Raw genomic sequence first — 17,191 nt, 5'->3', positions numbered from 1 at the left:
ATAGGTGAAATTGACAGCTGTTAAAATAAATCACACCAATCACGTCAGGCACGATTTCTGAATAAACAGGGGAACCGTTTCAAAAATAATTCAAATTGAAGGACGCGCCCTCTTGAAGACGCGCCTCGTATAAATTAACTCAGTAACTAGAAATCCTGAATGCAAAATTCGAAACTTTAAGAATGCACACCCTTTTGAAGGCGCGCCTCATAAGTGTGATATTTGGGATGTGCGAAAATGGGAACTCTGAACAGATCAAGCCCTGTTGAGGGCGCGCCCCAGTAGGTAGTACTAGGGAATTGTTTATACATATTTTGTTAAAGATAAAGAGAAATTCCAATCCCATTCTCAAATGACATATGGAATTTGGGGGGTAGTTGTTGTGCCCAAATGTTGGTATAAACAATATTCAGATTAAGATCGATAAAATAGGTAAAATTGAAGGAGAAACGCCTAAGAACTAGGAAAAGATAAGATTAACTTTCCATAACAGATGGCATGCCCTAAGAACGCGCTGCATTGATTAAACAGTTGAGTGGCACGTGACCGTTTTGCCTTAAAGGCGCGCCCTTGAACATGACGAGGTGCGTCCAATCATTGAAAAGAGATAGATGAATGGCTTAATTGGAGTCTGTCCTATAGTGAGCCTTAGGGCGCGCCCTACGTAAGGAGGGCTCCTTGGGTGGATCATTTGGACATGATTACTTCGACATGTCCATACTGTGGCTTGGGCAGAATTAGAGTCAGCCCCAAAGATGAATAGTTTAGGGCGCGCCCTATGATATAAAATGGTATGAGAAACCAAAAGTTGGTGATACAGGGCGGCGCTAACATACAGAGATGTTAGGGCGCGCCTTGAATTTCAACTTAGACATAAGTATAGCTTTTATGTGCTGATTAGATGGATTCTCTAGAAGGCTCAAGGAAGATGGAGATTATTATTACTAACCTATTTGATGCAGGTACTCTATTGAAGAACTCCTTCCTGTAGCATATCTACAGGAAAGGCGGTGTCCGTGGTCAGAGACCTCCAGGGGTATGCCTGGACTGAAGACCTCCTCCTGTAGTCAATGGGTGTCCTCATTGGGGATGTGGGATGAAATATGGTGTGTGCTTTGGGAGCTCTGTCTCTGTAGTCAACGGGTGTCCTCGTTGTGAGACTTCGTAGTATCCTGCACTTTGCACCCAAAAGCTTGGGATCACTTGTCCTGCAATCTGGTAGGGGCTCCTTATCGGGGGACAAGGATGCGTCCAACATTTGGGGTGAACCACGGCTATACCTGCGTCCACGGACTAGAGAAACAGCTGGTAGCGGAGGATTATCCTTGGCCAGGGAGATGCCTTATCCGTGAAGTCTCGAAGCCGCGGACGAGCCTTGGGCCTTTGTGGTTGGGCCTCATCGGCGGACATTCCTAAAGCTAGTAGAAGACGGTTTCCAGTAGGTTTCCTATTGGGCCTCGGGATAAGAAATCTAAGCCCATTAGGTTTCTTGTTCCCCAAGAACTACGTGGGCTTGATCCCCTATAAATAGGGGTACGTAGGCACATTGTAAAGGGTCAGAAGCGAGAGCACAAAGGAGCCACCACTAACCCTAAACAATCTCAGCCCCCAATAATCAACACCACCAAACACTGTTCATCTTTTCCGACGAGTACTGTTCATCGGATCCACCGACTACTGCTCACGTTTCCGATAAAGAACCGCCATCACAGATCTTGTTTTCGGCTACTAACCTCAAGTTTTGTTGTTCCCAAATTCCTCCGTCAACAGATATCCATACTATTTTAATAAAATGAAAAGAGAGATGGTTCCCTAGTCAACAAAATTGCGCCAGACTAAAATAAATCAATATATATTATTCATTCGGACTAAAAAAATATTGTAATTGATTCATGATAATTCAAAATTAAGATAAGAAGCCCGCAAGGGTTAGCTCAGTTGGTTCAAGAGGGGAAAATTATCCTCCCAGGGGCGGAAAATATATGATTATGCCTCCTGAACCAGAGCCAGTCACTTAACTGTGGTTTAGCTTGGTTCATGTGGTTTGTAGTGGTTTGCAGGCTATTGCGTGAGCCCGTGAGATTTACCAAGTGCGCACATGCTGCGGGTTCCTTACGATAAAAAAAATTAATAAAAAAAAATAATGAGACCGGCTAAAATAATATGTACTTTTATCCAGGTTAACATAATTTTTTTAACATTAGTACATAGACTTTTTTACCATTAGTATATAATTGTTTTTACAATTGATCCCGACTTGAACAAATTAAACTTAAAAAAATATGAATATAATTAGTTGGATTTTGTCGGTATACCCAATTAAAGATAATTCGTATAGATGTGACATGCCTCTTACTTTAAACATAATTATCTTTCATTAACACACCTATAGATATCAATTAAATTATATTTTTCAATTAGTTATATTTTTTTTAAACTAAAATATCACAAACTTTTACATGTGTATATTTGAAATTATTATCAAATCGTGTCATTAAAAATTTCTATTAAATAAATTTCAGAGCTTAAAATTTTCACTTCAAATTAAATTTAAAAGTCATATAATATTAAAAACAATTCGTGCATGACACTTGTTTTAGACTAGTTTATAATATAATAATTGAAACAAATTACGTTAAATCTGATCGTAACTAATAAAATATATATATTAATATTTTTATTTTTTTCAGCATCAACAGTCATCACCGTTTTTTAAGAAAGAAGAAATTTCATGTGAATGCGTAGTTCAAATCACATACCTGAAGACAATTGTTCTTTAATATTGTCCCCTCTCCAAGATTAGCCTGAATAAGATTCAAAAATACATTAAGACTCAATCTTAACAGCTGACTCAGTCGTGTTGTACGAGCACTAAACAGTCATGGCCGATAACCTTTCTCACAGAAAAAATTACCAGTTTTTAGTTCTCTAGCAAATTGTAATACGAAAGTGCACAGAAAATATTTAATTTTCTAAAAAGCAAGTCACTTACAAATCACATTTAAAGAGGTCAATCATCAAATAAGGTTTAACTAAGAAACACAACTACATGGGTGTTGGCCCCTTTAAGCACAATTAAATAAAATGGCCCAAAACAGCATAATCTGAAAAATGGCCTTTTTTGCCACATAAAAATATAATTTTAACTCAGATATTTTGAAATTATAATTGTCTAAGTGCAGCTTGAATTGTTGTTATCTTTTAGGGGTGTTTAGGTCGTGTCGGGAAACGGAATGGAATTGAGAAAGGAAAATGAGGAGAAAGGAAAGGAATAACCCATAATTGTTTTACGTGTTTGGTTCAGATCCATAAACGGAATGAAAATTTACATGATTATATTTTTTTTGAGATTTTTTAATATTAACAATCTCAATATAATCAAATATATTTATATTATAACAGTATAATATATTAACATTATAATAAACAAACAAATTTAATTATTTAATAGCACTATTAACTTTTTTAATAAATTAACATATAAATTTATATCAAAATTATTTTTTAATTTACAAAAACTAAATTATAAATCATTTTTAATTTTTAAAATTAATTTTGCATAATGATGTTTTTTTTGTCCAAGATTTAAATTATAATTGAAATAAGAAAACAAAAGTGGGAAAAGGTGTTCAAATATCTAGTGGGAGATGGGGAATGTAGTTTGAGGAATATGGGGTAAACCTACAACTAAAAAAGGGAATTTATGAGTAAAACTAAACATCTACTCTCTCAATGAGAGTCGACCCCCAAACCCTAGTTAGCCGCCTCAAAAATATTCAGATCTACTTCTTTTTCTTCATCAATTAAGCCCTCTTCCTTTTCCCAAAATCACTTCCATCTTCTTTTCCCCCATCTAATAATCAGTTTTTTATTTTTCTTTTAATAATCATCCTTATTTTGTAAGGATTACTATCGTACCCAATCTTTTTGGATATTTTGTTTGTCCTCCTTTTGGAGTGGTTGTTTGTCCTCCTTTTGGAGTGGTCCGTATGTTTTTGATATTTTTGACTTGTTGGTTTGTATCGTTGAGAATGATTCAATTGGTGTTTCGGGGAATCTTGAAAGCTCGCATCGAGTCTGAATCGGTGGTGAAAATCGCAAAAGCTTACCTTTCACAACGGAAGATTGTTCATATTACAAGGGCATCTGTACCTCCAATCACTTCTGAACATTGGATTACAACTGGAATTAATTGTGTGAAGGTCAATTGTGATGCTACTGATTTTGGAGATGGTGTAGGATGGATTTTTTGGGAAACTATTGTAATCTTTTTCAGTTTAAAGAATATTTATATTCTGTATGTTAAGCGATCTGGAAACAAAACAGCTATTCATTTAGCTCGTTTATTTGTTTGTCAACCTGATCGTATCGCCAGTTTTGGGGTTTGTCCAAGCTGGATTAAGTCTTTTTGATGAAATGCATAATATTTTGGCAAAAAAAAAAGGGAAAAGAGAATATGATTGTTTTTACTAAATAAACATCAACAAAGGGAACGAGTCCAATTTTTTCCCTTTCCCTTTGTTGAATACCTCCTACCAAACGCCCCCTTATAGTTTTAGTCATTAATAAATAAAATACATTGCATTAGTATCAAAGGTAAACATATGCTAACATGGCGTTATTGGGCTATAACAGCAAAGGTCCACCAGAAAAAAAAGCCTATGTTCACACCACAGGCGGAAAATTCAAGAGGATAAATATTACACGATTTAGCGTTTATGTGTGCTATTTAGGGTTTTCTTTTCAATTGTGCTATTTGGGGTATTTTTACTAAAAATTGTGCTAAAAAGGTCCATTTCTCCAAATACATGGCATACAAAATTATATATATTATCTATTCGTTCTATAACAAAATTATATTTACCCCAGACTTAAATAAAATTGAACAAAAAACTAATGTTATTAGCTGGATTTGGTTGATATAATTGGCATGATGCTAAAACCAAGATGTGCTAGCTAATGGTAAAACAAAATAATAAATATTACCGATGTGGCTAAAAAGTATTTTAAGAATCGAGCTAAAACAAAAATAAAATTTGAAACATAATACATTGGTCAATATAATGTTATCACGTTAAAACAAAATATACTATCTCTTCGATTTAAAATAAAATAAATTCACTTGGAGCTAAAATAAAATTAAAAATAAACTAAATGTAATTAGCTAGTTGGTATAACGGGCTTAGGCTAAAACAAAGTAATATGTATTATTGATCTACGCTAAAACTAAAATTAAATTCAAACTAAAGATAATTCTTATATTATTGATTTGTGTTAAAATAAAATTAAAGTTTACCTAATTCGTTTTTAGATATAATATAGATTTAGAAGTGAGGGATAATGAGATCCGACCCCAGTAGCCGAAATATTAAAAGGTTGATGGTAGATCTGTGGTTACAATATTTGGGTTCATATAATTAAGGATATCCATACTATTTTAATAAAACGAAAATTGAGATGGTTCCTTAGTCAGCAAAATTGCGCCGGACTAAAATAAATCAATATATGTTATTCATTCAGACTAAAAAAATATTACAATTGATTCATGATAAATAAAAATTAAGATAAGAAGCCCGTAAGGGTTAGCTCAGTTGGCTAAATAGTGGAAAATTATCCTTCCACGGGAGGAAAATTTATGATTATGCCTCATTAACTGTGGTTTAGCTTGATTCATATGGTTTGCAGTGGTTTGTAGGCTATTGCGTGAGCCTGTGAGATTTACCAAGTACGCACCTGCTGCGGGTTCCTTACGATAAAAAAATTAAGATAAGAAAATAATTAGACCGGCTAAAATAATATGTACTTTTATCCAGGTTAACATAATTTTTTTTACCATTAGTACATAGACTTTTTTTACCATTAGTATATAATTTTTTTTACAATTGATCCCGACTTGAACAAATTAAACTAAAAAAATATGAATATAATTAGTTGGATTTTGTCGGTATACCCAATTAAAGATAATTCGTATAGATGTGAGTTGCCTCTTAATTAAAACATAATTATCTTTCATTAACACACCTATAAATATCAATTAAATTATATTTTTCAATTAGTTATATTTTTTTAAAACTAAAATATCACTAACTTTTACATGTGTATATTTGAAATTATTATCAGATCGTGTCATTAAAAATTTCTAATAAATAAATTTCAGAGCTTAAAATTTTCACTTAAAATTAAATTTAACAGTCATATAATATTAAAAATAATCCGCGCATGACACTTGTTTTAGACTAGTTTATAATATAATAATTAAAATAAATTACGTTAAATCTGATCTTAACTAATAAAATAAAATAAATATACATTAATATTTTTATTCTTTGTTCGGCATCAACAGTCATCACCGTTTTTAAGAAAAAGAAACTTTATGTGAATGCGTAGTTCAAATCACATACCTGAAGACAATTGTTCATTAATATTGTCCCCTCTCTAACATTAGCCGGAATAAGATTCAAAAATACAGTAAGACTCAATCTTAACAACCGACTCACTCGTGTTGTACGAGCACTAAACAGTTGTGGCCGATAACCTTTCTCACCGAAAAAATCATCAGCCTATAGTTCTCTTGCAAATTGCAATAAGAAAGTGCACAGAAAATATTTAATTTTCTAAAAAGCAAGTCATTTACAAATCACATTTAAAGAGGTCAATCATCAAATAATGTTTAACTAAGAAGCACAACTACATGGGTGTTGGCGCCTTTAAGCACAATTAAAACAAAATGGCCCGAAACAACATAATCTGAAAAAATGGCCTTTTTATCACATAAAAATGTAATTTTAACTCAGATATTTTGAAATTATAATTGTGTAAGTGCAACTTGAATTATTGTTATGTTTTAGGTGATGTTTGGATCATATCGGGGAAACGGAATGGAGAAACGGAATGGAATTGAGAAAGACTAGCAAGAAAGAACAAGCAATCCAAGATTTACATGGTCCGGCAATTTGCCTACTCCAACATGCACTAGTTTTACATAGATGATAATCCTCCCTTAAAGGTTTAAAATTACAATAAGATGCAATTTAGATGAGATAACATGCGTTAAAATGACTTTCGAAACCAGATTATAACCTTTCCAACGATATACGATGACAATCCTAGGTTAAATACCATGTAAATGGTCGTAAACACCATCTCCCATTCATCGGTAGCATGCAGATCACCGTAGCCTGTTGTCGAAAGGGTAGTAATAGACCAGTACATTGCTGTCACATATAACTTTATTGTACTCTGGTCATTAGCCTTATCAGCATAGATAAGCCCCAGCCATGAATTTAACAGAGGTTTATGACGAATGGCAATAAGGTACATGATACAAGCGGCAGCATGAATAGCAAAAAGTGTTACCCACAAGACATTAAAAACATTATTAAGACAAATTACATTGTACCAGAAGACACTTGGCCTAATCATCTGTATAAGTCTAATCGAATAATCAGTGGGCAACATTCCTAGTAAACACTTACAAATATCATCTTTAAACATCTAATCCAGAAGTAACTCAAGCTTGTATGTTTCTCCAATCTGCGACAATTAAACAGAAGGGGAACACCTCCATTAACACTATAGTTTGACCAGAAGCATATTCGACGAAGAATCTTCTATCCATATAACTAGTTAGTCATGCTATAATTTGCACACTTCTTACCAAAGGTTTGAATGCTCAATATCATAAAATGATTTATTGCATGACAAGGTTACTTTCTATTTGGAGAAATTACATAGATTAAAATAATGTAAAATTTCAACGTTACCTGGTATACATAGCCACTGACTCGTCAAAGTCAAAATTTTGCAATTTCTGATTTCCCTTGTATAAATTTTTATGAAGGATGTGTTATACTCATTGGGTGATGAGGAGGATGAAGAAGAAGAGAAGGAACGGCTGAAGGCTAAATCGGAAGCAAATGGTGCCGACCCTAATTCCTTTAAGACCTCACTAATTAAGGTCTTTAAATCAAGAAAGCACAAAGGAGGAGCTTCGGAGGCAGCATCAAGCAGAGCTTGCTCGCCAAAAGAACCAAGAAACGTCTTGAAGGCTTACTGGTGGAGACTCCGGGACTCTAGAGCATCAAGCGTTTTTTCGCTTGTATTATAAGTTAACTTCAAATGCCAAAAGATAGTAATAATAATCAAACTAATAAACGGTACATAGTAGTACTACTACTGGGCAATAGGCAATTGATTACAATTGTAATCAACTTATACTCCGAATAGAAAAAGAAGACATACAGACAACAAGCATCTCCTCCTCCAGATAGGACATAAGATAAATATTATTATCCTAAATAAATATACTGAATTTGACTTCTACCGTGAATACACAAATAATGTTCCACAGGGAATAGAAATAGAAGATCTAACATAAAAAAATCTCTATATATACCCATGTCAACATCTAATATTCATTCATACTCTTATACACTCTCTGCTATCACGAATGTTTAACGAGCTCATCTAAAATCTTAAATCTAACTTTGTTTTTTAGCTTTAATAAATATAAAAAAAAAGGAAAAATTTCAGTCTACATATATACATTACGGTGAACATGGCTGGCGGTGGTGCTGTAAGCTCTAGCAACGGGAAAGTTTATCCGGGAAAGCTCACCACACGTGTTGTGGTAGCATGCATTGTTGCTGCTTTGGGCGGCATGATCTTCGGTTATGATCTTGGTGTATCTGGTAATATACATGATAAATCCACAATTAAATTTGTCAAATACTTTGCTATGTTTATATTTTTGGCGCATGTTCAACTGCTCATCATATCTTCTTTTTGTTCCACTCTTTAGGCGGGGTGACGTCAATGGATTCGTTCTTGGAACAGTTCTTTCCATCCGTATATCAAAAACAGAAGGCTGACGATTCCACCAATCAGTATTGCAAATTTGATAGTCAGATACTGACGACGTTCACTTCATCATTGTACGTAGCAGCTTTGTTTTCTTCTCTTTTTGCGGCTTCTTGGGTCACACGAAGGCTAGGTCGAAAGCTGTCTATGCTTGTGGGTGGTGCTCTGTTCTGTGCAGGTGCTCTCATTAATGGTCTTGCTCAGAATATTGCCATGCTCATTGTTGGCAGGATTTTACTTGGTTTCGGTATTGGATTTGGAAATCAGGTACCCGCTTTTCCTTAGGACACACGCTTCACCCGACCACTCTCTGAATCTTTATATTCAACTGATAAATATATATTATTTTTGTCTCTGATTTTGTATTGATTAACTTGTTAGTTTATCTATTGAATTACTACTTAAATCGATAATTTGTTATAAGTCTAGTACAAGCCGTTCATAGCGGCTGTTGCTTTTACATTTGCTGTCATTATTCTGCTAACAAGTTTGCTACAAGTTTTGAGGTGTTGATGAGTATTAGTATTTGTGTGAATGATTTATCGAAATCCTGAGTATTGTTAATCAGTGTACATTATAGTTATTAACAAGTCTGGTATAACGTTGTTTGTTTGTCTTGTTCTCTGCTATTTGCTTTACATCAGTCATGTTAATTATTCAAGTTTTTCTATAATGTTATTATGTTATTTTGTAACTACAGGCAGTGCCACTCTACCTCTCCGAAATGGCACCGTCCAAGTACAGAGGAGCCCTCAATTTTTGCTTTCAATTATCAATCACTCTAGGTATCCTCATAGCAAATCTTGTGAACTATTGGTTTGCACAGATTGAAGGAGGTTGGGGATGGCGTTTGAGTTTAGGAGGAGCGATTGTTCCTGCTCTGTTCATGATTGTTGGATCATTGTTTCTCCCTGAAACTCCTAACTCATTGATTGAAATGGGGAAGCAAGATCAGGCTAAAGCAGAATTACTGAAAATTCGTGGTGTCGATAATGTTGACGAGGAGTTTGAAGATCTTGTTGCAGCGAGCGAAGCATCTAAGAAAGTGGAGCATCCTTGGAGAAACCTCTTGCAACGAAAGTATAGGCCACAGCTTGTAATGGCTATACTTATTCCATTCTTTCAGCAGATTACTGGCATTAATGTTATCATGTTCTATGCCCCGGTTCTGTTTAGAACTATTGGTTTTGGGAGTAGCGCCTCTCTTACATCTGCTGTGATCACTGGTTTAGTAAACGTGATTGCAACTTTTGTGGCTATATATGCTGTTGATAAGTTCGGCCGGAAAGCTCTTTTCTTTGAAGGAGGTATTCAGATGATTATATGCCAGGTATACATATTCAATTCAATAAACGATGCTATTTTTTTATATGTCGTGGACTTAGCCCTATGTATTTTGAGATGCAACCTCTTACTTTGTTGTGTATGTAATTTTTTTGACAGATTATTGTTGCAATTCTTATTGGAAAAGAATTTGGAACATCCGGCGACAATGATAATTTATCCAAGGGGTATGCTATTGCTATTGTGGCTTTCATATGCATATATGTGGCTGGATTTGCCTGGTCTTGGGGCCCTCTAGGCTGGTTAGTACCAAGTGAGATTTTTCCACTCGAAATTCGATCGGCCGCACAAAGTATCACAGTTTCAGTGAACATGTTTTTCACATTTGTTATTGCTCAACTCTTTTTGATGATGCTCTGTCGGATGAAATTTGGCCTTTTCGTGTTCTTTGCATTCTTCGTCGTACTAATGACCGTGTTCGTGCACTACTTGTTGCCTGAGACTAAAGGTATTCCTATCGAAGATATGGCAATGGTTTGGAAGTCACATGCATTCTGGAAAAGGTTCGTGGATGATGATGTCGATAATGAGAAGCCCAAAAAATGCTCTCCGTGAGGAAGTTTTATTAAATAAGTTATACTTTTTTATGTTGAGTTGCTAGGTATTTTATGTCTATACCGAAACATTGGTAGGTAGCCATAGTGAGTGAATTTAATTTTTTGGATTGCAATCTTTGAGACTTATTTTGCAGTTGTTAATGTGTTATAATCTTGCCAAATTTTAGTTTATAAGAAATATTCTGAGTCTTTTTTGACAGTTTGTAGTTTCTTCCTGATATAAGGCCTTTTGGTATACAGCTACTCTATTAAGATTCTACACTGGTATGACATGCTTGATTAGCACATCTCAATTCTCTATCCAGTGCTAAAATAAAACATCCAATGTAGCACTCTTAACCTATTTTCCCTTGAAAGTTATAACCTGCACATGTAGGCAGATAACAAAATACTACACATATTCTAGAAAGGCACAGCCCTATTACACCAAGTCAACCTCGAGTTACATATAGTAAGAAGCCACAACACTATTATGCAAATCCAATCTTAGACGCATATTCTGCTACTAAAATACTTGGAGTAGTTATGTGCAATCTCAGAGCTCTGGCGATGCTTTAGTGGCAGCATCTTTACATTCTGCTTCTCTCTTTTAATTCCGAAGACTGGTTTAGCTTGTTATGTTTTTTGTCCATTTCATCCTCCCCTGCAGAATACTTTTTGAAGACCTGTATCAGATGACATAGTTCTGTTAATGCTGCTGAATGCTGATATGGTACTGTCCATTCCATCATGTCTGAGAAACTTGAACAGAAAATTATCTGTTTCAGACAGAAATTACTGCACTTTTCTAGTTAGATTATATATTTATTTGAGAATCTACCTTAACCTTGTCCTTTGGATTATTTGTTTGAGCATCTAGATTAACAGTCTCCTTTGAATAGTGGTAGCTTGGCAAAGTTTTGCATCTTGAAACACTTGTTGGCTTTAGCCTATCCTGCAGGGGCTTTGTGTAATCTTCCTTTTCTTTTGAGAATGCCGAGACAGAAAAATTATCAAGTTGTATAGATACTTCGTTTGATCCACAACTTTCCTCTTCTCCCGCTACATCAAATAACAGCCTCTTCCTTGTAGCTGATTTTTGGTTTATGTTAAGTGGCTCATATTGCTTAGGTATTTCTGTTAAGCAATTCTCTTGCTGACGGGTTGCCATCCAACGTTCGAGCCAATTCCAGCCCATGTTAGATTCCACATCAGATTCGGATCTGGTGTGTTTCTTCTTAGAACAGACTCTGAGCTAAAAGATCTAACACCAGTTATGAAGTTGATATGTTAGATTCCACATCAGATTCGGATCTGGTGTGTTTATGTATATGATTGTTGTGTAGGTCTTACTGGTACGATTATTTTGAAGAGCGGAAAGTTGTCGGATGTCATTTTGCAACCGAAGGAGTTGACTAAGGGTGTTAATGAGACCGTGAGCTCACCTGCCTATGATGGAGCTTATTATGCTGCTCAGGTATATTGTTTTGAAGGAAGTTGTTAATTTAAGCACCTTGATCAAGTTTTGCTTTGAGTTTTAATTACGAAATGAAAATAATTTTGATAAATCTTCTCTAAAGTTGTAATATGTTTTTAGACTTGGCGTTGTACAATTACTTACATGAATTTTCAAAGTCAGCACAATATTGCACAGGTTTACAGATTCCAGGACTAAACTTTGGTATTGGAAGAAACTATTTAAAACCATTAGAAAGCTGATTTTGGGTCCCTTCAGAAAAGGTTTGGAAGAGGGAGAACGGTCTATTGACATTGGTATCGTTGTAGAAGCATTGTTTGCTTACCATGTTAACTGCATACATGCACTCAGTTGTCGTACATGACCCAGGGAACCCTTCTTGTAGAATCTTAGTGGAAGGACAATCATGTTTGACATCATTGAATTATGGGATTGAATGACATCATGTATGACCCTAGCATACCTATAACTATCTATACCGGAAGTTCAAGCTCTAGCGGTATGAAAAATGAATCATTTCAAGCACTTGCTTTCCATGAACATTAACAACAGACAGTCCGGTGCTCGTAGCATACCTTATCTAATGTTCTGCTTGGGATCATTGTAACTTGATATTCTTATTAACTGATAGGTGATGCAGTTTAGTTTAAGTAACCTAGGTTTAAATTTGGAAAGTAGGCATGTAGCTGATTAAACTTCTAAGTTTCTCCTGTTTCTACTTCTGTACATCTGTTTGTCATCACTTCTGCACAGAATTCTCTTAATCATATCTTATTAAAGATAGACCTCCACTAATTGTGGACTATTCTCCCTGGTGATTTAACGTCGGAAGATTATCAGCTGTATATAAGTTTAAGCTACACTCCGTCAATTGATTCAACAAATTGATAGAGTCTATTAATGGACATGGATGATATCTTAGCTTTCAAATGTACTTATAGCAATTTGCACTTGCGTTTGAACTATCTGAGACCAATGGAAAACTCTTTTTAATCTTAAACTAAAGTGATTATATATGCACCAAAGAACTATAAAATTCACAAACAATAGATATGATATGTATTTTTATTTCCTTCTATTAGAACTGGATACCAAATTGATTGGACTTCTTTTCTATTTTATCCTATCGAGTTCTGATCATTGAATATACATTATGTTTTTTTAGGGTTGGTCCTTGCCTGATATTATGTTTGTTACAAAACAAAATATGGGGAATGTTGTAGCAAGTGTTTCAAAACAATTGGAGAACGTATATGATACACTGGCCGCAAGTTGTAAACATTCGAGGCAGTATGTGTAAGATCATTTTTACTAAGACGCTTTTTGGTGGTTGCATTTTCTTGAATTTTTACTTTAATTTTGCAGTCAACAAAAAAACATCTCTCAAAAGAGGAAATTTAAAACTTTGGACTGGAAATTGGATGAGTGAAAGGAAATATCTGATGTCATTGCAAGTGGCATGAGTAACTTTTTCTAACAATTTATATCTTGCCTTAGGTAATTTATTAACAAAAAGAGGCTTCCCATGCAATAACAAATTTCAATAACAACAGCAATAGCACAATCCTGTTTGATTAACAAGGAGTTCCTATCTTCTCTGTATAAAGAAATGAATTTTCAGGAAATTGTAATCTAACTTCCAATACATGAGATTTTTGGAGGATTTCCCTAATGAAATTCACTCTAAAAGGCACCCTAGCTTATACACTTTGTATGACTCAGATCTGTAGTGAGTCTGCCAAACTCGAGCTAGACTCAGTCCACTGACCACTAGCCTAGTTTACCAACTAGGTTACTTTGCTTGCTGCATGCTTGTCTGTGTCTCTTCACAAGTTATTAGGATATTTATATTCTGCTGTCGAGGTTGATCCTCTGATCCACGTTTCACTGTGAGACAGTTAATACAATTGTGACTATAAGTTGAAGAGATATATTCAGATTGCTGAAGGATGACTTGTTTCCTATATGAAACAAGCTTGTAGTGGTATATTCACCAAGCTTTTACGCATCATTGTTCTTCGTCTTCTGGACTTGCTAAATATCTCCTAGAAGACTTTTACTGAAGATAGTTGATTAATAATCTCTTTGCATTGTGATTGAGTTCACTACAGTAAACATACATTCAGTGGTACTTGTATATTCTGCTCGTAGTGAGAAGGATCTTGGCTACAATAAGTATGATTATTTTTCATCCGGAAAAAAGAAAAACATTGATTTTTAAAGGGCTTAGTAAGCCTTCCTTCAGAGGCTGGTCCAGTAAAATGCTCCTTTTCTTTCATTAACTATATCTTACTAACTTCTCTTATACTAATCTTTCAGTAATAAAGATCCTAATTTAGATGAGATCTGGCAGTTGAATTAAGCTAATTTTTGTATAAGATGAATAGGTTTACCTCCGCAAGGATTGTTTTCTTAATTGATGATGCGTATTGTTACACAATTTCCAACTATTGGCCCTTGTGTGAGCGTGAGCACAACTGCACAAGTACCTGACTTGGCAATCTCGAAGTGGGTTCTACTTTTGGCCTTGGCTGAAAGAGAATGTTTATTAATATTGCAGCTGATTATAACTTTTTTCTCTATGTTGTTGCGTAATAATAATAATGATACTTAGGCATGAACATTCCAAATTGTCTTGTATTGTTCTCTCTCTTCTGAAATTTTATAAGTATTTTCTGGGTGGATAGGATGTTGGTTCTAAAATAATACAGCATTCATCCATTGCATTCGAGGAAAAATCACCCTTGGTATTCTGAGCCCCTTGAACTAAATTCTTAACTGCAATATCCTGGTCCTTTCTCTAGTAACATTGTTGGAATTGATATTTCTGGGGCTTTCGCTATTTGCTAAAAGCGATGATGCAATATCTACCCAGAGAGCAATAGTAGTTACAAAGAAAAATATTCAATCCGACAACCTAGCCAAAGGTTTGTCCACTGCAAGAACAAGAGTTCACAGGTTTATCCGGTTAGCTTAGCGGCAACCTTGGACATCTTGGGACAAGAGCACACCAAAATTTATTTCGACCATTTTTTCTATGGATTTTATCATAAGAATTACCCAAATCTAAAGGTAATGATGTTTTTTGGGTTGCGATGGATGGGAGCCATTTTATAGCTCTTCCCCATTCCATTGGCTTACTAGAAACTATTGTTAGTGACAAGGACAACCTCTTTCTTAGTAAATTTAGGAAAATTCTATTTAATTTTCTGGTTCCAGACTGAATTTGAGTAAAGCATACTATCCCAGTCTGATGCAGCACTGAAAGGGTCCACCGGGGTTTGCACCAATGCCTTAGGCATCTTTTGGTTCGCGAGGCGGCATGAGTTTGGAATCAGGAATCAGATTGTTGTATTAAAATCATATATCAGAAAGGGGATCAGGTGTATCGCAAGTTGCAACCTTACAGGAAGGTCGTTGCAGCCATCTTAAAGCTGGTTGCTAAATACTTTGGTCCCTATAAAACACTTGAGAAATTAGGGCATGATGCCTACAAGCTAACATTACTTGAATCTTCTAGAGTGTACTATGTGTTTCATGTGTCCCAGTTGCTACTGGGAAAAACAAGGTACATCAACAATTACCTCAAGTATCTGAACATGGTAGCTTGGTTTTAAGGCCTCTGGATAGCAGGAGTATTCAAAATATCATAAGATGGTTTATCATACAGGCTTTAGTGTTCATGAGGCAACTTGGGAGGATGAAGGTTTTACTTAGGTGTAATTTTCCTACATGGTTTAAGGGGATGTGATGTCAGGAAGTATGATAGTGACGTGCAGGTTAGTTTTAATAACGAGAGAAAGGTTTGTCCATGGGCACATGCTTAGCACTAAAATCTATGAATTTGGCTCATTTAGATTGGGGTAGTTGTTGTGAATGCAGGGGGCCACCATTATTTAGAAGTGGAAGCTAATTATATGTTTTGAGTACTAAATATTGGGGTTGTACATGGAACTTGTCATTATGATCTGAATATATGAAAATGGGATACATTTATACCACACTCCCTCTCTACTGCATCTCTCTGGCTTTCTAGAAAATTTTAACTTTCTTTGCAAGTTTTACCTGATTTCTGTTCTCTTGTCTACATATCTTGCCTAAATTTATCTGTTTCCACCTGTAATCTTCTATATCTCTCTGTTTATCTGTTATATCTACTGCATTTCTCACTTAAACCTACAGAAACCTACAAAAATACTCACGCATAAACTATCAATTACTGAATTACTGACATTATGGTCCTTGGCCAAGAAAATTATCCCAGTTCACTTTTATTTAAGAGTATGATTTTAAGTAAGTAGGCATTTTTTCATCTTCTTGGTGAAACAAAGTGTGAAGTTGCTTCTTACTTAACGAAACATGAAATTGTGGTACCATTAGTAGACATCTGGATTTTGTGCGAATAATCAGTCTGTTACTTGATTCTCTTTGTGATAATTATGGTTGGGATATAACTTTAAGGTTTAATTTTTTTGTGGGGTTATGTTTAACCTAACATAATATACAACAGTTACACGAGAACGAGAATAAAAATGAAGTCTAGGCATAAATACAACAATATTGGATGAAAAAGTCTAAAAATATGGTTAACTACTACAATTTCCAAAAATATATTTATTCTTTACATTTTATTAATATTTTTAAATTTTTTTGGTTTTGTTGTTCAAAGGAAGTTTTCTGTTTTTTTAACGATAAAATTTTGTTATTTGAATTTCTGAGAATAACTTGTTTATTTTTTGATTAGACGACAAATTTTTCTAAAAAACAAAATTCATTTTCCGGATATTATTACATTATTTTACTAGAATATTAGTCTTGTCGGGAAAAAGGAGAAAACACGTGCTGAAAGAGGCACCTATTCATAATTACTCACGGGATGGTAAATTTATATAAAATATACAACATAGCTGCCAACCCTTTTTCTTTTTTGTACTCATCAACTTCATACAGCACAATATAACATCTAAACTCTTGA

At 34.8% G+C, this 17,191-nt stretch overlaps 2 protein-coding genes across 2 annotated transcripts; both read left to right on the top strand.

Moving 5' to 3' along the window:
- The first annotated feature begins 8,557 nt into the window (after positions 1-8,557).
- Positions 8,558-10,856, top strand: LOC141705794 (sugar carrier protein C-like). The gene is made up of 4 exons (XM_074508684.1): positions 8,558-8,690; positions 8,801-9,126; positions 9,560-10,189; positions 10,303-10,856. Exons 1-4 carry the CDS (start codon positions 8,558-8,560, stop codon positions 10,756-10,758), a joined length of 1,545 nt encoding a protein of 514 aa, XP_074364785.1. The 3' UTR covers positions 10,759-10,856.
- A 1,159-nt stretch (positions 10,857-12,015) lies between these two features.
- LOC141684920 (uncharacterized) lies at positions 12,016-16,043 on the top strand. The gene is made up of 6 exons (XM_074490057.1): positions 12,016-12,028; positions 12,086-12,216; positions 12,337-12,393; positions 13,382-13,465; positions 15,588-15,784; positions 15,974-16,043. Exons 1-6 carry the CDS (start codon positions 12,016-12,018, stop codon positions 16,041-16,043), a joined length of 552 nt encoding a protein of 183 aa, XP_074346158.1.
- Positions 16,044-17,191: the final 1,148 nt, after the last annotated feature.

The sequence above is a fragment of the Apium graveolens genome, chromosome 2 (genome assembly GCF_009905375.1).
Source record: "Apium graveolens cultivar Ventura chromosome 2, ASM990537v1, whole genome shotgun sequence".
Lineage (NCBI taxonomy): Eukaryota > Viridiplantae > Streptophyta > Magnoliopsida > Apiales > Apiaceae > Apium > Apium graveolens.
Note: the sequence above shows the minus strand (reverse complement) of the source record. Positions and strands in the feature narration are given on the sequence as shown.